General features: G+C 43.0%; 1 protein-coding gene across 5 annotated transcripts in view; it reads left to right on the forward strand.

Moving 5' to 3' along the window:
* The window catches only part of ABTB1 (ankyrin repeat and BTB domain containing 1), a 43,833-nt gene extending 23,193 nt beyond the window's left edge, over positions 1-20,640 (forward strand). For all 5 annotated transcript variants that reach the window (XM_054033859.1, XM_054033860.1, XM_054033861.1 and 2 more), the window contains 5 exons: positions 2,174-2,289; positions 9,752-9,850; positions 10,841-11,008; positions 14,342-14,542; positions 16,381-20,640. In XM_054033859.1, coding sequence (XP_053889834.1) covers positions 2,174-2,289; positions 9,752-9,850; positions 10,841-11,008; positions 14,342-14,542; positions 16,381-16,587 — 791 coding nt within the window. In that variant the 3' untranslated portion in view covers positions 16,588-20,640. The remainder of the gene's footprint in view (positions 1-2,173; positions 2,290-9,751; positions 9,851-10,840; positions 11,009-14,341; positions 14,543-16,380) is intronic.
* The last annotated feature ends 486 nt before the right edge of the window (positions 20,641-21,126 follow it).

Genomic DNA, 21,126 nt, shown 5'->3' on the forward strand with positions numbered 1-21,126 from the left:
ATCACTGAACTTGGGTGAGAAGATTTTGTGTGTGGACAGCAGGGGGATTAGGGGAAACACCTGATTAAGAGCCTGTGTTAATTCTGCAGTGAAGACCTACCTTAAAGGGACAAAGTGTTCTCAGTTGCTTATGCGGATCTGTAATTCTGTGGGACTCTGTTCTGACAGCTTTGTCAGTTCGGCTTGGGTCTATGCCAAACCTGTCCTGCCCCTCTAGTAAGTATGGTTGTTTGCTGAAGACAAGGGCATCTGCATTCAGTCCTATAAATAGAAACTGCATAGCTTGTTCTCCAGAGCACCTCTCTGGATATAGATCATAGAATCAATAGTCTCTTTAATTGGTGGATTGGGTTTTTATGCACCCTACTGTTTCCAGTACCATTTGGGATATTCAGCCAGTTCAGGTGTCATGGTGGCCCGTCTTGATGGGTGCAATGCTTTCTTGGCGGTGGGGGCGGAGGATTCATATTGTGGCACATCTCGGTCTCATTTCGCCCACCATCTGATGGAGTCATCTGATGAAGCCCATGTAATGATGAGCAAAATGTCAGGAAAAATGAGGTCTCATGGTGATGTGATTCACCTGAGAAGAGAGGGGTTTTAATGCAGTGAATCACGCCTGTCAAAAAGCCTTTGTAACACCCAGTACAGTGCAGTTTAACTCTTTAATCACAGATTGTTAACGTCTCTTTCATTATGCTTCCAATGGAATCCATAAGATTTCATTGCAGCAACGTTCATAGTTTCAACTGCACTTTGTGTTTTACAAGCATTCCCCGCTAAAGAAGCTCTCAAAATCTGGCAAAGGCCAATCTAAATTGGACTTGAGACAGCAAACGAGGTTCATAAATGATCATGGAGAGGAAAGATTACACAGTAATGCATGTACACACTTTGATAGTGCTTCTAACTTTTTAAAAGCCTTTCCTTTCCATCTGTGCTCATACAGCTGTACCTGAAAGAGGTTGTGAAGACCTCTGAGACCTTTAATTTTACCTGTTCTGCTAGGGACCTGCCATACTACTTGCATTCATCGTTCCTGCCAGTGGAACAAAAAGTTTAAAGATACGGCAGGCAGCTCTTTCTAAAGAGACAAAGCTGTTGGAGAAGAAGGGCCAGAGGAGAGATTTTAAATTAAACCCCTACAGGGAATCCAGACTAGCTTCAACTGAGTCTCCTGTTGTGGCCTTTGCCTATAAGGTGCCCATCGCAGTGTTGTCTGGGAGCCCTTTGTATGATTTGGATCAAGGGAATACCATAGTTTCCCAAAATGGGGAGCACTTACTGTGTTTCCTTGTGGTAGACTAACTAGCTACCCTGACAGGACCAGAAACTGAGGTTTCTAGCCAGGAGGATAACTGAGAAGGAGCGTCCCAGACCTACTCTTCATTAGTCTTTTCTTTATTTGCTGCTGGTGGCTATTATTAGCATTTAAGACTTACATTGCAGTAGCACCTTGAGGCCCCAATCGATATAGGGTCCCCATTGTGCTAGGCTCTATATAAATATATAGAAAATGACAGTCTCTGCCCCAAAGAACTTGGTCTTAAAGGTTATAAATCCTCTTCTCCATGGGATTAAATCACAGCAGCACTACTAGCACCTGATCCAGGAGAGTTGTGGGGCAGCAGAGGGAAAGCATAAGCCAGACTTCACTCTAAATAAATAATCAATGGGGGCACCAGTGGTGTGGAAGCGTGTCTGTAGTTAAATACGCTTCGCCCCCTTGCCTAGCAGGGATGTATCTTCTGTTATTACTGTGTCACCTAGGGCCGACTCCAGCGGCTGGGAAGCAGCCTCCATAAGGCAGTTCTCGATCATGTCTGTAGGGAGGGGAAGCAGAGGGGAGGACAGAACAGGCACATAGCTGGTCCTTTTCCTCACCATGGTCTCTGTAACTGATGTTCTGGAGGCGAGGGATGAGTGGAGCTGTAAGAGGGGAAACGGTGGAATCTGTGTCCTCTTTCTTCCTCCCCAGTGGTAGTTACAGCCCTGATCACTGCTAGCAGGTGCATGCGTGTGTATGTCTCTCTGAAGGAAACTAAGAGCCAGACAAAACAAACAAACATTCCTCAGAGAGAGTTTTTTTTTAACAGGAGGGAAAGTTTTTAGATTTAGTTTTTTCTAGGCATCTATGCTTTTTGTTTTGTTGTTTTTGTTTTGCCTTTTCCAGTCTCTTCCAAGCCAGGGACCTGTGTGAAAGTGCTGACGATTGAGCCTCCAGGTAACTGCCGGCTGCAGGAGGATCTGGCTCTACTAGCAGACTGCGCCCTGCCGGCTGAACTGCGGGTAGGGAGTGTTTCTATTTCTTCCCACACTCCACTGGGACCTTCGGACTGAGTCACAGGGAGAGCTGTATGTTCACACACATTTAGGCTCAATTTCTCTGTTGGGTTCTGTGGTCACTTGTTTGCTGGTAGTAATGGCACAAACTGACTTTCCAAACACTGAAGCCATGTATAGCACAGGGAGATGCTGTAAATCTCATAACCAGGCTGCCGGTTTTCATTCTTGCAGCGAGATTATTCCTCCCTCAGAGATTTGTAGAGGTCAGATCCCTGGTCTCATCCAAGTCAATGAAAGTTTCCCCATTGATTTCAATGGGGACAAGATTTAGCCCCTAGTTAAATATATTACTGGAATGCAAGAAAGGGGGGAAAAATTCCTTGGATGACAGCAGTACCTTCGGATATGTATAGATGGAATGGGATGCCTAATGGGGGTTATCGGTCCACAGAGCTTAACTGATCCCTGGTTAAGAATAGACCCCCGTGGTAGTGCAGGGAGTTGGTTTGTTACTTTTCTCAGAAGCATTGAGTCAGGATTACCCACTAGACTCAGCTATGTGTATTCCACACAATCGATTCCCAGCGATGCAAGTGAACAGGGCAGATATTGGTGGACCCCAGTTCTTCCTGCCTTTGTTCATCTCTGTAATACCGATAGTTGCATCTTATATTTTCCTTCCTTTAATATGTTTGTCCCAGTTTCTTCACATTGAGTAGTAAAACTAATAACAGACTCATTTTAAGCAGCTCTGTGCCTGTGGGCTGTGTAACTGAACAGTGTAACAAAGCTTATTGCTTTCTTGCACGAAATAGAACTGCCTGATGCAGAGCTCAAGGAAATGTCTGAAGCAAGGTAGAAACTCTGTCATGTGTCTTTTTATGTGCTGGTGGCTTAGGTTTCTTAAGCAAGATGTGCCAAGGTATTTTGTGCTGGCTCTTAGTGATCCAGTTATTCTAAGTACTGAGGGATTTAAAGAGGGAATTCTGCCCATTGATGTTCCCTCTGTCAAGGCAGAAAGCTGCTTTTTTTGTATACCTTTGTTGTGGTTTTCTTTGTTTATCATTAGGTACTTGGAAAAATCAAAAACCGGAGAGTAGTGTAGAATGAATTCCAGTAGTGTCAACCCCAAGCGCTTAAAAATCATGTGTGGGGTGCCCAAATACAATGAAATTGACTTAAAAATCATGCAATTAAAAAAAAAAATCAGGTTCTTTGTTTTTATTTTCTGGTTTCTGAGCCTTTAGGGTGCACTTGGGTCACATTTTCAAGCTTTTTTCCAAAATCGTAAGGGCTAGAAACACACTTATTTAAAAATGAAAACAGAGATTCCTCCATAGTTGTATGGGAACTGGTTCTTTAAGGAAGAAAAACCCCAAATATCATGAGAATCTGCATAAAATAATGAGTTAGCATTGCTGAAATTTCCTGATTTTTTTTTTCCAGCTGTTTTATGTATCTTAGAAAAAAGTACACTATAATCCAATCTAAACATGTTGCACTGATATTACTGTCCTACTTTGTGTGTGTTTTCATGAATGCTAGGAAGGAATGGGAAAAAAATTATTAGAGCATCTGCATGGCACCCATAACCATGGAATCAGGGTTCATATTACCCCTAATTGCCTTGTTTTAACATGATAATTTTAAAAGCTCTTTTTCCTGGCCATTTATAAAGATCCTAAAGACAGGATTGTAGCCTTTTAATCTGCCTTCTACTGCTTAATTATCATTTACATCTTTTCTAAATCTTCGTTTACTGGGATCATCCCATGAAATAGGCATTTGAGTCCCAGGAGCAGCGATTCTGCAACCTCACTAGTAGATTCTGATACCATACAAATAATATAATACAAAAAACTTATTCTACGAGGCCAAAGAACACTTATCAGTCAGTCACAAACATGATGTTTCTTGTAATAAGTTACCAAACACTTCCTGGAATATGTGAAACAACAAACAATACATGGTTATAAGATACAAACCAAATTTGTTTTAAGCAACAAACAGGATTGATCACAAAAGCAAAGTTCTGAGTCACTAGACAGCAGGCAGCTTTGTGTTATATGAACTTTTGATCCAGATAATGTTTTAATAATACTCTGATATTGGACATTAAATGTAGGATTTTATAATCCCACATATGTTTTTTCTGTCTTTCAAGTGAAAACTGTCTATTCTTTGAGCTTTCACAATTTTCTCTCTATATAAAACAGTAATACCTGGAAATTCTGCTGCAATACTTGAGACATCTGCTCTAGTGCTGTGTAGTGTTAGTACAGTTCATGGCACTGCACAATACGAATATATGGAAGCTGTCTGTGGGGTGTATTAGTTTTTGGAAGGCTGTTTCAGACACCCATCTATTTTATAGTTTGGTAAACCATAAGAGCAATTTCTTTAAACAAAGTCACTACAAGTTAAATGCAGTTAAAATCTTGATGTCTTAGATTGTCATTTCTGCTTATACTTGAAATTTGCCTTTTCTCCATTGCTTTTTGTGTATGGAAACGTGATGTTTTCAGTAGTGATTAACGATGACACTGCTCTACAGCCAAAATGCTTCTGAAATAAATGTAGTCTAACTTTACTAATTCTGGGTCACTGAGAACGAAAATGATGCTTAAAATTGTTGATTGGCTCTAGTTTTCAAGATATGCTATTGGGTCAGTATATACGACCCTTGACTTGGGAATGGCGGAGGATAAGTGAGTTATAAAGGGAAGGGATCTGAATTTAAACCAGAAATGACTAAAATACATCTTTGACAGGATCTATGAATAAATCTATGACTGGGTTTGGACAGTACTTGCTTTTTAGGCAAAACAATGAATGATGCAATCTGAAGCTGGTATTGCGTCATACATATGAATTGCATCATGTTATTCCTAGAAGTCATGGATGATACAATCATAACGAAGCTTACATCACTCTGCTGAACAAATTGCCCTATATCAGCTCTAGAAATCATACAGTGGCGTGCTCTCTTATTTGTCAGTGTTTGATTTTGCAAAGGGACACATTTCTGTTTAGCCAAAGTGAGCAGAGATGCCTCGTACTTGTGTGAACAGTGCAGATCACTTCTGCTATGTTTGTGGTGAAGTGACTTTTGCATCACAAAAGTGCAGTATAACCACTATGGTTAAGAAAGCCTATCACCTTTATTTTGGCTGCAAAATTGGAGATCAGGACAAGAGGTGGGCCCCACACATATGCTGCAACACTTGTGCAACAAATCTTCACCAGTGGTTGAACAGGAAAAGGAAATCTATGCCTTTTGCAGTGCCAATGATTTGGAGAGAGCCAACAGATCATAGCAGCAATTGTTACTTCTGCATGGTGCCTCCAGTTGGGAAAGGTGTGTCAAAGAAGAAAAAGTGGACTGTGCATTATCCAAACATTCCATCAGCTATACGCCCAGTACCCCATGGAGAAGGACTGCCGGTTCCTGATGCACCAGAATCATTCTCACTTGAGTCAGATGAGGAAGAGGATGAAACTTCTGGTCCTGAACCATCAATGTCACAGGACCCACATTTTCTCCCATCCTCCTCCTCTGAACCACACCTCATAACACAAGGTGAACTGAACGACCTTGTCAGGGATTTGGAATTACCCAAGAGTAAGGCAGAGCTGTTGGGCTCCAGACTACAGCAGTGGAATCTCCTGGCAGGTGATGTTAGGGTTTCCATGTTCCGTGACCGTCAAAAGGATCTTGTCCCATTCTTCTTCATGGAAGGTGATCTTGTAGCCTGCAACAACATCGATGGTGTGATGGCAGCCCTCAACATCGTTCACGATCCAGATGAGTGGAGACTGTTCATTGATTCATCGAAGACGAGTCTTAAAGCTGTTTTACTGCATAATGGCAATGTTTTGCCATCAATTCCAGTTGATCATGCAGTCCATAGGAAAGAAACCTATGACAACATGAAACAACTTTTGAGGTGCATAAACTATGACCAACATCAGTGGCAGCTTTGTGGCAATTTGAAGGTTGTTGCTCTCTTGCTTGGTCTGCAGACTGGATACCCAAAGTACTGCTGTTTTCTCTGCGAATGGGATAGTCGTGCAAGAGATTCCCACTACATCAAGAAAGATTGGCCACTCCGACAGTCATTGGAACCTGGGAGGAAAAGTGTTCAGCATCCACCACTTGTTGAATCAAGGAAGATTTTGTTACCATCCTTACACATCAAGCTGGGTCTGATGAAGAACTTTGTCAAGGCCATTGACAAAACACAAGCAGCTTTCAAGTACCTCCGTGGAAAATTTCCAAGGTTAAGTGAAGCTAAGATAAAGGAAGGTGTCTTTGTTGGTCCTCAGATTCGTGAACTTCTTCGAGATGATGCATTTGAGCATGCACTGCCTGGCAAGGAAAGACGGCATGGAAAGCCTTCCAGTTAGTGGCAATAAATTTTCTCGATAACAACAAGGCAGACAAATACAGGTTGTTGGTGGAAAACCTCCTCAAGGCATACAAAAGCCTTGGTTGCAACATGTCACTAAAGATACATTTTTTTTGCACTCTCATCTAGATTTTTTTCCCACCGAACTGCGGAGCAGTGAGCGACGAGCACAGCGAGCGATTTCACCAGGACATTGCAACAATGGAGAAACGCTATCAGGGCAAATGGAGCCATCAATGCTTGCAGACTATTGCTGGACAGTGACAAGAGATGCTCCATTTTAATGAATACAAGAGACAAGCCAAGAAGCGCTGAGTAGACACTGAATAGGACTAAACTATGTACATAATAGTTTTTTGCCGTTTTGTTTCATAATACATTTTATTTATATAACCCTTTTGCTGATTTTTAAAGTGTTCCATAAACAGGACAGGTGAAATATTATCATGTAAAGCAACCATAAACACATGAAAAGACCTAGGTTTACAATTTGATTAAAACACTACTATCTACACAATATACATAGACATAAAATGTAAAAACTTAAATATCTTAGAAACAGTAGCCAATCAGTTGTTTTAATTGTCATATTTGAATTCAGCACATCAAAATACACAATTGCACATTTTATCTCTGAAGCAGATGACTTCTCAAAATTGTAGACCAGTGTGATCGGAAAACTTCAGAGGAAACATTTTGTCACTCAAATTTGCTGACTTATCTAAATCTAAACGTTTTACGGAAGTAGTTGAATTTTGATCAAGTTCCAGCAGTACCCAGGCAAGACTCTGATGGAACCCTGCCTAGCTTGCTGCCAGCTCACATGCCCAGCTCCAGGGTAGCCGATCAGAGTCGGGAATGCCCGCGCTTTCAGGGGCTGCTGCTTTGGGTCAGCCTGCCAGATAGACTGTCTCGGAGTGGGGCTCCATTCCATTTCCTGGAAGATTTTGAAATTTTGGTTTTCATTCCAGATTGGAACAAAGCCAAGTTTCAAAATATTGAAATCCTCCATGAAACTAAATCCCTTTTCTCCACCCAGCTTGGTGCTGCAGGTGAGCTGTGAACATCTGTTACACCTTTGGCCACTGTGCTAGTTTTTTTTTTTTTTTTTTTAATTCCTAGAAATTAGAGATGCAAAAGACCTAGTCTTTCCCTTGACCAGTGTAGGCTTGTTGCTACAGTACATTTTCTGGTGCTTTGCTTTGTGCTTTTGTAGATGCTCTAATTTGTTCCTTGTGTCATAGAACCCTGATGACTCAACATGCAGCTGGATATAAAATCTTGAGTCTGATTCTCCGCTGGTAATCCCATTATGGATTGTTAGGGTATAATGGACCTCTGTAGGTTGTCATAAATTATTTACGGCTGAATTTTTCTACTCTGCTTATTCCTATCTAGGAGCAAATTGCTTCTCCCTGTTGGTTGTGCACGTTATTGTCCCCGCCAGTTGTTCTTGTCTGAATTTAGAAGCACTCTCTTTGGGGCAGGAACTTAGGTTTCCGATTTTTCTTGAAGTGCCACGCATGTCTCCTCTGGTGCTGTATAAGATACAGAGCAGGTAACAGAGCAAGTGAAAAGCCGTGGGGATAAGATGGGGTGAGACAGAAACTCTGAAGTGCTACAGATCTTTTACTTTCAGGAGCTGTAAAAATTCCCTTTGTCCTGCTCCCCACAAAAAGAAAGAGTAAATAGGTTGTAACTAAAGTCATAGACGAGAGAGACCAAGCAGGGTTGCTGCAGAGTTTGGGAAGGTGGCTTTGCTGTTTAATCACCCAGAAATTGTGACTATCATTAGGCTTAGTTGTACTATAATTAGAAACCACTCTGCCAAATCGTGATGAGTACTGACAGAGAGCCCAGAGAGTAGGGCCAGGTTGCCATGCTCCGAAGTACTGTGAAATTCAGAGCCTTTGCTAGCTCAGTGGCTCACCACAGCCTGGGACCAGGAGTGCCAGAGAATCCCCACTGTGTATGAATTGAGCTTGCCTGATGGTACTGAAAGCAGCATGTAGTTCTGTTTGTTTCCTGCTGAGTCAGATTGCAGGGCGGGGGAGCCTGATACATCTCACTAATTCCCCACTATACCCAATGCTCTCTGCTAGTGCGGTTCGGTAGGAGATAATATTTGCCATTCTTCCACTGGATGTTGAACATCCTGGCTTCCAGCCCTTGCACCTGGGGAAACCTAGAGCCAGTTTTTGATGTGACTTGCTCGGAGGAAAGACTTATGGTAGGGATCAAACTTTTCATCCCAGGCTGCTCAGGGTATATACCTAGATAGGAGAAACCAGAGGAAACTCTTGTTTTCAGGGGATAATTGCTCTGGTTATATGGCTGTGAATATAGATTCACACAATTGATTCCCTTGTGTCCATAATGCTATCTTTTAAAAAAAAAAAAAAAAACAAGCCCACAAACTTATGCTGGTTTGTTTGGCACATTGGATTGGAGGGAGTTGTGTTAATAGTCTAGTGAATTAGTTTAACTTTAATTTCTTTAGACGGCAAAGTGACAAGAAATTGAACTGTGCATGGGAAGCTTTGTATTGTGTTGAATGAGATTGTAGTTTCAATTAGATTGTTTCAGATCTGTGCATTCCTTTATTTAAGCTATAAAATGACTTTTAACATATACTCTGGTTAAAATAACATGCCTTTCCTTGACTGGTGTCAATATGAAGATGCCCATCCCATGATGTAAACTAAATACCCACCCAGCAATCCACCTCCTCATTTAGAAGTCCGAGAGGAGTTAGAGCCTGCCAATGTTGGCTTGAAGGCCATTTGGCTCTGCTGGACAAACTGGGAAGAGAAATTTCAGTTCAGAAGCCTCTCCACTGAGAATACCAGGCATTGAGCTCCCAGATGTTCAAATCTAGGATCAGTCAGGAAGGGCATCTCTGGTGATCTCCATTGCTGCTGAGGCGTAAATGGGTAAAGTGGGTGTCTCAGATAGACAAGACACACAGGACTTTATAGATCAATGTCAACACCTCTAATGTTTATACCATGGATGCTAACTGCAGACATTTCTTATCTTTTAACTTGTCTTTCTAGGTGGGTTTTGGGGAGTTGCCGTTTGATAGCACTGACAACTTTAGCAGCTGTCCTGATGTGTGTTTTCGAGTGACGGATTACAACTTTTTATGCCATAAGGTATGCGCATACATTTAGAGACATCAAGGTCCATGTACATGTCCTTCCCACGCTCTTAGTACGAGATAATTAGATATACTGCAGGGGTAAGCTTAAACTTAAAGCACTCTTCTTAATGAAACAACCCAGCCTGACTCCCTTACAGGGTAAGGAGATTCGTGAATTGCCGTAAGAGGCATCTACATTGTGTCTCATGCTGTCAGCAACAAATCTGAGCCTGTCATTGGAAGTGTTGGATCCTTAATAGTTCAGGATGACTCAGTGTAAGGGTGGAACTGGAAACAGAACTCAGGAATCCTGACTAGAACTATATTGCTACTCTAGATTAAAAAAAAAAAAAAAAAATGGAGATATCCCATCTCCTAGAACTGGAAGGGACCTTGAAAGGTCATCAAGTCCAGCCCCCTGCCTTCACTAGCAGGACCAAGTACTGATTTTGCCCCAGATTCCCAAGTGGCCCCCTCAAGGATTGAACTCACAACCCTGGGTTTAGCAGGCCAATGCTCAAACCACTGAGCTATCCCTCCCCCCAAAATTAAATTAGTGGAGATATCCTATCTCCTAGAACTGGAAGTGACCTTGAAAGGTCATTGAGTCCAGCCCCCTGCCTTCACTAGCAGGACCAAGTACTGATTTTTGCCCCAGACCCCTAAATGGCCCTCTCAAGGATTGAACTCACAACCCTGGGTTTAGCAGGCCAATGCTCAAACCACTGAGCTATCCCTCCCCCCTGTCACTCTAGTTAATATCTCTTTTTTGCTTTGAGGGCAGCAATGTGTAAAAATAAGACATGAAAGAAATAAGAAAAAAAACAAGTTTATCAGAGTTTAGGGATAAAAGCACAGAGCATCGGCAGAGGATATGCTACTGACTCGGTGCTTTGGAACTTGCTTAATGAATTCCTGAAAGTTGATCCCTTGCCTAGTGCTGTTTGGCTCAGTGCAGCAGAAAAGGGAGATGCTAGTGTTGGATTTTTCCTATCCCCTGCAGGCATTTTTCTGTGGCCGCAGTGATTACTTCAAAGCCCTCCTTGAGGATCATTTCAGTGAGAGCGAGGAGCTGCAGACTCAGCCCACCATCCCTGTGGTGACCCTTCATAACATCTCAGAAGACATCTTCATCAGGGTCCTCTACTACATCTACAGCGATGACACTGAGGTGAGACCAGCCTACTCTCTCCTTTCATCGCCTTCAAGTTATGCCCAAATGTCTTTGCAGAAGTGTCATCCTATAGCATTCTACTGCTGGTTTGTTAAATATCACTCCCCCATTCTCCCACCTGGCTTGAAGAACCTCAGTAACCCAAATATTGGTATCTCCATTTTATCCATGTTGTAGGCTAGGGTGGGACTTTGTTTCCTGAATATATCAATGCAACTGCTCCTATATGCCATTTGTGTATCTTTCATCCTAAATTCATATCCTGTAAATTAGGATACATGTTACTTAGGCCAGATACATAATGCATGATTTGTGTGGCTGTGTATTCTTCCCCACTGAATGCTATTGTGCAGCACTGACTGCTCTCAATGGCACACAGTCAGAATTCTGCCACTAGATGGCGGCTGAAAACAGATTTGCCCGTGTGCTAAGGTTAGGAGGCTTGTTCATTTACTATTGGCATTACAGCCTATCTTTGCATTTAAAACAAAAATTATTTGCATCGCTGGAATGCCTAGATGTTCCACTCGGAGATTAGGGACCCGTTGTGCTAAGCACATAACAAAAAGACATCCCCTGCCTCAAAGAACTAACGATCTAATTAAAAGTGCAGCCAGCACTATACATCTTTTACACTATACATCGGGGGGGGAGGGATAGCTCAGTGGTTTGAGCATTGCCCTGCTAAACCCAGGGTTGTGAGTTCAATCCTTGAGGGGGCCACTTGGGGATCTGGGGCAAAATAAGTACTTGGTCCTGCTAGTGAAGGCAGGGGGCTGGACTCAATGACCTTTCAAGGTCCCTTCCAGTTCTAGGAGATGGGATATCTCCATTAATTATAATTATTATTATTAATTATTTTGGCAGCACTGAAGGGATTAATGATGCTGATGAGCTGGCTTGTGTCCTCTCCAAAGCTTAAGGCTTTCCTGTATGAGTGAGACTGTACCATTCCTACTCTGGGTTACCCTTTGGTTTTGGTTTGCTGTGACCACCTGCACAGCTGTGACCTTATTCATGCTGACCAGCTTGGCTACAGGCAGCAATATAGAATCTGTGGTAGGCAGGGAGATGATTTATCAGACAGGAAGTCACTGGCTATCCTGCTGAGGCTGTCATTAATACCCTGTAGAACTTCCTCACATTAACTCATTCTGCTCACAGCCTCCTGTTGTCTGCGCTCTGGAGGACAGGTGGAGTGGGAGGTGAGGAGCCCTAAGGCACATCAGAATCTTGTCACAGCCCTGCAGCCTGATCCAGTTCTGCTGCACCTCTTTGACGCTCCAGAATCTGGCTAGCTCTCTATTGTTGCTAAGTAGAAGTGTTTCCAAACCAGAGCTGTAGCTGCAGCCTTTCCTTTCAGATGGCTCTTTGGATGCTACCTGTTTGTGCAGTGCACATGCCTGATGGCCCACCTCAGTAAAAACAATTTACTGTCATTAAAAAATCGTTACTCATATTTTCCAGTGGCTATTTGAGTCTCAAGCCAAATGAGCTTTTGTGGAAAGAGGCCATCTGTTTGAAAAATTATATTAACGTTGTCTTCATTATTTTTCCTGGCAGATTTTCAAAGTTCAGTACTTCGTACAGTGTTTTTTCTTCCCAAGCTTAAGTCCAGTCTAGTGCCGACATAACCAGTGTCCCCATGCTTCTTGACCTCACCTTTTTCAAAGGATTGACATTTCTGTCACTGTTGTGTCTGTCACAGCAGCCCGTGTTATCCATGTTCGTGTGGTTTCTGAGTGGAAAAAATAAGCAGCTGAGTGGAACTTGTGTGTGTGTGTGTTTGTGTATATATGGGAAGTTTGAAAAGGAACATCAAACTGATTCTGTTTTCTTATTGGACAGTGATCAATCGAGCATTGGTGTTTTCAATTCAGTCCAATTCAAATGCTCATGACCTTATAGGTTCCCAAAGCATCGTATTAGATGCTACAGTAGAGAGACTTGCAGTTACTGTGGGGGTGAAACTCAAGCAGTGTGTGGTCAAATTCTCCTAAGGAAGGGGGTAGGTGATGTGCAAGCCTCATGTGCAAAAGTCATGAACTTGAGAAAGGTATAAACATGGCTTTGGACTGTAAGTAAAGTGAGAGGGAGCACAGATCTGGGAGACCTGCGTCTGTAACAGCACTTCATGAATAACCCTGACAACCTTGCTTCTGCTGCATAGCTTTGTTACAGCACTTTAACAACAGTTGCAAGCCTCTGACGTGCCTCCTAATGCACCTGGCATTCTTATGTACAGTTGTGCACTGTGGCAAACTTTCCAATCCCATTCCAATTCACACTCGCGCTGAGTGATCTTGTTTACTCTAGTACCAGTGTGGATAGCCATGCAAGCACTGCAGCGGCAATGGTGCAATTAATCCTTCTAGTGCAACCCCACTTTGAAATAATCATCTGTATCTGTGTGTGGATGTGGGCAGCAGTGCACCTGGCCCAGAATGGCTCGTGTGGAGGCACTGCAGCTTGCACCTGTGCAACTTGCACCTGTGAAGATTTTTAGCATAAACACACAAGATTTCATTCTCCTCAGAATCCTATGTGACCTGGGCTCTTCTAAAGCATGTGCCTGCCATGTCCCACAAATCTAGATGGGTAATAGTGCTCTTCACAATTCCTTTCATATTGGCAATAGCAAAACTGCACAGAAGAGAACTCTAGTTCCAGATTAGTGACATAGATGATTGATTAAAATAAATGTCAAGGATTTGACCAGCCAGGAAAAAAAGAGAATGTGACTCTTTTGTTTAAAAAGACATTCTACAGGAATATAGTCCTCAGACCTTGCTATTTAACCATCTGTTGCCATATTACAGAGTAAGCATCATAACAACACTTCATTTCTAGAGATTTCATTAAACTGAGTGAAAACTCTATGTACACATATTTAACACAGCCCGGGCATGACGATCAAGTGTTTAAAATTAAAAAAAAAAATTAGACCAGTATGCTGGGTTTATTTTTGCAGGTGAATGTATTTTCTCTGAGTATTGAACAAAAGGTAACCAAATATCTTGATTGACGTGCCTAGTCTGCTAAATATGTGTATAATAGCTTTTGTTTAAAAAGACAAGTGTTGTAACTATTGTTTTGTTTCCCATATTTACATGGCAAGGGTTTGTAAACTTGTTAAAACTTCCCATAGCCTCAGTCTCTCGAATGGTGGCATAGAGCACTCTCCTCAGGGTTAGTACTCTGCGCTGGTGGTTTTCCCCTAACTGCAAGAAATTATGTCTGAAATTAAATCTCAGGGCAATCTCTCTGTGCCAGAGGCACGTGGTGTAGGCAGGACTTTCTTTATGGTGACTCTCTTCTTTGCATTACCAGCTGTCCCCTGAGAATGCTTATGACGTGCTGTGTGTAGCAGACATGTACCTGTTGCCTGGCCTCAAACGCTTGTGCGGAAGAACCTTGGCTCAGATACTTGATGAGGACAATGTTGTCAACATCTGGAGGATTGCAAAGCTGTTCCAGCTGACCCGACTGGAGGACCAGTGCACGGAGTACATGGCGAAGATCATTGAGAAGGTATGCAAAACCCTTCCCTAAGATGTTTCAGGTGCGACTACTAAATGTGTATCTAAGTGTTGACATGGTTTAATGTATGCACTTTTCACTTCTGAAGATGTTGGGTCATAAGTGAAATGAATTTTGTAGTCACACTTTGGTCCTCAATAGGACCCACCTGGCAGTTTGACTTGACTGGTGAAGAAGACTGCAGGTATGGAATAGCAGATCATGACTGCTGTGCATTGGGTTGCTGTGTGAAGGGGGTATGTGGGAGTATTCATCTCCATACATGACTCTTCCTGGTGCAATTAGTTCTCTTGTACTGTAGCCTCAAATTCATTACAACCCCCCAAAAGCAGATTATAGGGGCTTCCATAGGGAAAACTTATTACTGATGATTAGCTAAATACCAAATCTTATTACACTGGAATGCTATTTACAAGGATCAATTTGAACATTCCTTCCCACTGCTATTTTCTCTGTTCTCTCTGACGGCTGCTTGGCGATCCAGGAGCCAGTGATGTCTGCAGAGAAACAGTGATCATATGGCACAGACAGTTCAGTTCTTCTACTAAGTATTTTGGTTCCTAGCGGGGTCAGTAGTTTTATATAAATGGCTCTAATTAACACTCCCACATGAGCTGTAATATTCTTTACCTGCAGCTGAGAGGCTCGGAGAAAGGTGTGAAACTCTTTCCTGCCTGTGAAAACAGTGAAGAAAATAATTTCCAAACAGTTCTTCTCATTCAAAAGTGCCATTGATCAATATAAATTAGGGAACCAACCGATCAGCATATGGCCAGAACCGGGTTCTGGAAAGGGGATTTTATCCAATGGCTGAATGAACTGTACAAGCCGTGATCGGGAACACTGAATTCTTGCCACTGGGGCTTTGCATAAGATAAGAATTTTAGGGCATTCCCCCATTGTTTTACTAGTGCTAAGAATGGTGGAAGTGCGGGTACAGGGAAGGCTCCAGGGGACTGCAAACTGTGTCATCTAGTGGTGCACAGAGCAAGTTGAGATGACCCAGTAGTTAGATTGCCAGCAGATGTCAGTCCCTTGTCTGCAGTAGCGCTTTCTCTAGGAGAGCTGAATTGGTATGGGCAATGATGGGAAGTTCTTGGCAAAACACTGTAGTGTAGACCAGGCCTAAAGTTCCATTGCAAAATGGCCATCTCTTGTCTGTCTCTGCCGTGACAGGAGCTGTTGGCTTTCCCTGTGGGAGTTTGTTTCCTGGTTTCTCTCTCTCTCTCTCTGCTTTGGGGGAAATATTGTGAGTTCATGTAAATGGTGCCCAAACACTCAGTGATAGACATTTGGTCAGTGTGCGTTTATAATAATACGCTGAGGGGCGGGAGGGCTGCAGCCTACTGACAGGTTTTATCTGCTCTTTAAACGTTTGAGTCTTTTTCCTGTTGGTTAAAGGTGCAGGATTGACAGCCCTGAAGACTGATCCTTGTGTTTATCCGTAGAGCAGATACAGTCTTGGCAATGGCAGGACAAACTTTTCCTATGGGCTGCCCCTTGCTGGTGTGCCTCACGCTGAACCTGGAAGGATCCCTCTAGAGTGTGAAAGGGGAATTCAGTCCTTGGCACTCTGTATCCCCCTTGTTGGAAGTCTCATCAGAAAGGCCAACTATGGGGATGACCTTGTTTTGGTCATTTTCTCTGTGGTAACTAAGCTGAGAATTCATTTCACAAACCCAGGTTCCTGAACTCTCCAGACTTTCACCCATTACCGGCCTGAGCCAGATTTGAACTGGCGACTTAGTGGTAAAAGGCTGAACGTCACTTTGCCACTTCCCATCAGCCTTGCAGCTCCCCTAATTGATGTCTTGTCTTCATCCTTCCAGCTGGTGGAGCTAGAGGAGTTTGCGGCTGCTGTGAAGGAGAATGCTGAGGCAGTGGAGGAACGGCAGGAGACTGATTCCATCCCCCTGGTGGATGACATCCGCTTCCACATCACCAGCAATGTGCAGACTTACAGTGCCATCGAGGAGGCCAACCAGAAACTAGAGGCACTGGAAAACCTCCTGGCCAGTATAGGACTCGAGTGCTGAAGTCTGTAAATCCTGCTGTTGGATGCAGAGAGCAGCTTGTGTGACCTCCAGTGGGTTGCCTCTGAGTGCAAGAACATATGAGTCTTAGTCAAATGACTTTTCTTTTTTCTCTCCTCCTTCCCACCCACCCCCAGGCATGGTTTCCTTTTAATTCATTCATGGCTGGACATTCACATGTTTGCTTTTTTCCTTCTGTTAATAGGATCCCAAAGTGCAGCCCAGTTTGATAGTTACTGCTTGTACGATACAGCACTGAGAGGGAACTGACAAGCATGTGGCTAATGGAGCTGTATTAACGGACTCTGTAACATCTGGCCCCAGGAGCTGCCCCACTCTCTTAGCCAGCAATGCATTTCTGAAACTGGTTCAAGCCAGGGTTCTTGTATAGTTATCAAGGGAACAAAAATGGATTATACTGAGTGTAAAGGAATCTATTAGAATTAAACTGGCTGGTCTTTCGCTGTCAGTATTATGGGGAGTTAGCGGAGAGGATGGCATTTTAATGGGGCACAGGAATGTAGCCTTATGGGGCACTAGCTGACTTCACCTGCTCTTCTTGTTTCTCAGTCACAAACTACTGGGATCCTCCAAGTATTGACACCTGGATTTACACCCTCAGTGTAGTATGAAAGTTTAGGTTTTAAGTCCATATTCTGACAGATTGTGACAGTGTATCCTTGATCAGGGGGACATGGCTAAATTGAATGATTTCTTTTCTGGATACTTTGTTTAATGCATGTCCCAAATATAAACCTTTAGGAATACATTAGAGAGCAGCAGGAGAGAGACCCAGTCTCCTAAAGAGCCAGTAACTTTTCAAAGGCACTGATGAAGAGGTACTGCCCTTGTCTCACTCTAACAGGAGAGCAACTCCTTTCCTCTCAGAATTGCCACGTATTCTTTTTTTGGCCTGTTGTGTCAGGATGAAGGAAAGACTTATCAAAGTTTAAGGGTGGGTGACAAGGAAAAGGGAGCTTTACAAGGCTTTTCTCAGTTCATCTGCCCTGCTCTTTCGTCTTCTGGCTTTCTTCAGGCTTCAAAACCTTGAGTTCCTTGTTCTTCAAGAAGCTAATTGTTCATCCTTGCAAATGTGTTTGAGGATTCTTCCTCTGCAGTAGATATCATTATCTTTAGAACTCCAGTGTCCCTTGGCTTTTAGAGAGGGATGGTGCTGGTTTTTTCCTCTTTTCTCAACATCAGTCAGCGGGCTACAACTCTTGCACTAAGTACACCTAAACATATGGACTAGTTCTCCACACCCTGCTCCCTTGCTGTTACAGCCCTGCCCTGTAAACAAACCCATCCCGTCTCACTAGATATCCCTCTTTAGTGTTGCCTTGTTTCTAGACACCCTCGGAGGTGGAAGTGTAGCAAGAGTTTTACTTGTCGTTCTGTTTTGTGTGACAGCATGGCTGGAAGTTGCAATTTTACAGGATGTTCGGATTATGAAATGACTTCAAGTTGGATTCAGTGGTTCTGTGTGCTGATACTGGGTGATACTCCAAAGAGACAGTATTGCCAGAGTGCAGGACAATTACATCCTCTCTTTGTTAACTTGTGAGTGAGGTCAGGCTATTTTCTTGGTGTTGGCCAAAGAAAGGAAGGGGGATCTACAGTCACAAAATCTTGCCTGCACCCAGATTTTGTTCTTTCTTCTTAAATCTCCTGCCTCTTGTCACAAAGATGCACTATGGTTGCTAGACTTTCTAGAGTTGTCGTCAGAGTCCCAAGGATTCACTGTCAGGTTTTCCCAGAGAGCAAAGCATGGAGACTTAACTGCTCTGACCCTTTAGAGAGTCATAGAAAGCAGGTGGCTTAATGGTGGGAGACAGAGCAAGTATCGTAATGTTGGAAATCTAATGCTGCCAAGGACTTCGCGTGCTCTGTGTTACCAAGTCTCCTCAGAATTATGTACTACATGAGTCTTGATTTGTCAGGGGAAGGGAAGTGGATTCTTTCTGCAGTACTTGGGGCCTGGGAGGGAGAAAATTGGGCTGTACTAATTGCATGGGGAATCCTATCAAAATGTTGGTGCTGCTGTCACTGGTGGATGTTGCTGTTTACAGTAACTGCATGATACAGGGGGTTTAAAACCACACCCCAGTGACCTGTGCTTTCGTGTATTGGCCCTGTGCATTGCTCATGCAGATAGGTGATCTGGGTCCCCAACAGCTCCTCTGGCCACGCTTCTGGTAGCATTTTTCCATCATAAGGGAACGGATTTAAGTTCGCCTGTATGGCAAGGACTTTTATGTGGGCTTTATGCTGTGTCCTTTCCCGTCTGCTAGCCTGGCTTCTGAAGTGGCTTGGACAGCTACTGAAATCACAGTTGATGGTCTTGGTTTAGTTATGATTGTGAAGTTGATACATAGTTTGGCTGAGACTGTGCTCCAAAAAGGCTCAGTGTCGGTAGAGTAGTGGGTTGAGCTGCATTGGCAGAGTGAAGCCCAAGAATAGAGTAGCCAGTCAGGACTAAGATGCGTTGTCAGAGCTGAGAGTTTTCAGCTATGTACTGGCTCTCCCAACCCCCAGCGGATTCTTCTTATCCATATTTATGTGGTGTCTCCTGCAGACCAGGCATCTTTGGGGAAGAGGGTGTCTCTGGAGGGTGTTGAGCTATTCGAGCAGTATCTGCCTCTATTTCTGTTAGAAATTCCTTTGGGGAAACAGGTGAGTTTTCTGGCTTGCTTTTTGCAGGCAGGTGCCAGTATCTTGGTTCCATAGTGTGCGTGCGTGCATGCCTGGTCCTGTATCAGAATAGTGACTTGGAAAGAGGAACTGTATGTTCTGCTCCGTAAATGTGTGTATTTAAGAACACCCTAGGTCTGTGTACTTCAGCGTCCATCTACAGAGCACAGACTAGCTTTGGCTGAAGGACAGAATGACAGGACAATGAAGTTCTGAGAGCCAAAAGTAACCTGAGCTGGTGAAGCGTGTCTCAATTTAAGATGTGGGGGGAGGGGCTGGTTGGACAAATGCTAAATCCCTTGTATTTTGTGTCAGGGGAAGGAGTGAGTGTTGTCTCACCCTCTGAGGTGTAAGCTCTTTAAAGATCCCGCAAAACATGTTATTCAGAAACACCCTTCTAGCTAAACTGGTACGATTCACCTGCCTTTCTCCTTCCTTTATTACTAAAGATGACTTTGTATATAAGCATGATGCTCAGGTTTTTATCACCTCTTCTCTGCTCCTGCTGTATAAATTTCTTAATCACCCTTCTTACAACACAACCTTCCTTTTCACAGCAACTGTTGTGACATTTCCCCCGCCCCGTGTCCTACCCAGAAGACTACGGGCCACCACTTAGATGGATTTACACCAGCAGTGAATTTGGCCTTTGCCCTGAAAGCATGGTGTGTGTTGGAAGTAAGATTCAGGAGCAGGACTGTTGAGAAACACACTATCCTTTTTCCATGCAGGTATCTTAACTCTTAAAGTAAAAAGGACAGTGGTACAAAAATGGGTGAAATGGCAGCCACACAGTTTGTAAGTATTTTCCATGTGGCTGTTCTTAAATGTGTCCATTCCTGTCCCTTTAAGTGGGGAACCACTTAGAAGGTTGTAACTTGTGGGATTAAAGGTCAATGTGGCCTTTTTATTTTCCTCTCTGGTAATGCAGTTCTGTTAAACGTGCTGAATTCAGAACACCTTTTCTATCCAGCTGTACGTAGTGGCTAAATCTCTAAACTAAACTGGATTGTCAAATTACTGAGTATCTAGGGCTCCTTCGTCTCTCTGAAAAACAGATAAGCATGTGCTTAACATACAGAACAAGCTCCTTAATTGAAAAATAAATAAACTAGTTTGTAACATGAGTTGAACTCACTTTAGTGTTGCAAATAATTTTATTGCCAGATGAAAAATTAGGATTTCTCTTCTGTTAGTCTCTTTGTGTTCTGTTCTGCTATCCCCATCTTCTTCATTTACTATTAGCAATTTGTTGAAAGAAGAAAATTGTAAAGTTTATCAGAGCAGCAATATATTATAATAAAAATATTTAAAAATGTAATGTGTGAGCATGTGTGCAGCAATAAAAAAATGTATATTTCACTATGCCTTGTCTCTGCTGCTGCCTGTTTGTTAATGACCCTAATGATGTCTGCATGACTTTATTTCTGAAAAGACCCAGGTGATACATTTAGCCTGCATTCCCCATCCCATCAAATAGCTAGTTTTTTTCTGATCTCGAGCAATGGGGGAAAACGTGTTTTTTCCACTCCCGAGTGGGCCAGTCAGATAATCCCTGATACAACACAACAGCAAACAATTGAGACTGTTTTTATTTTTTTCTCCACATATGGGCTTTCTTCTCCCCATCCCTGGAATGTCTTGCCTTATTACTTTGCACTGCCTGTGCCAAATTCATCCCTGGTGTAACTCCATTGAATTATGCCAGAGATGATTTTTGACAACAATGTACTTTGAGGGATCTCCCTGAGGCACAAATAATTTCACAGAAGAAACCTCAAGATCACAGAAGTATCCCAGCCACATCCACCTCCATCTCTAAGAATAGATCAGACTTTTGTCTCCCATTCA

This window comes from Malaclemys terrapin, chromosome 7 (assembly GCF_027887155.1).
Source record: "Malaclemys terrapin pileata isolate rMalTer1 chromosome 7, rMalTer1.hap1, whole genome shotgun sequence".
In the NCBI taxonomy this organism is placed as follows: domain Eukaryota; kingdom Metazoa; phylum Chordata; order Testudines; family Emydidae; genus Malaclemys; species Malaclemys terrapin.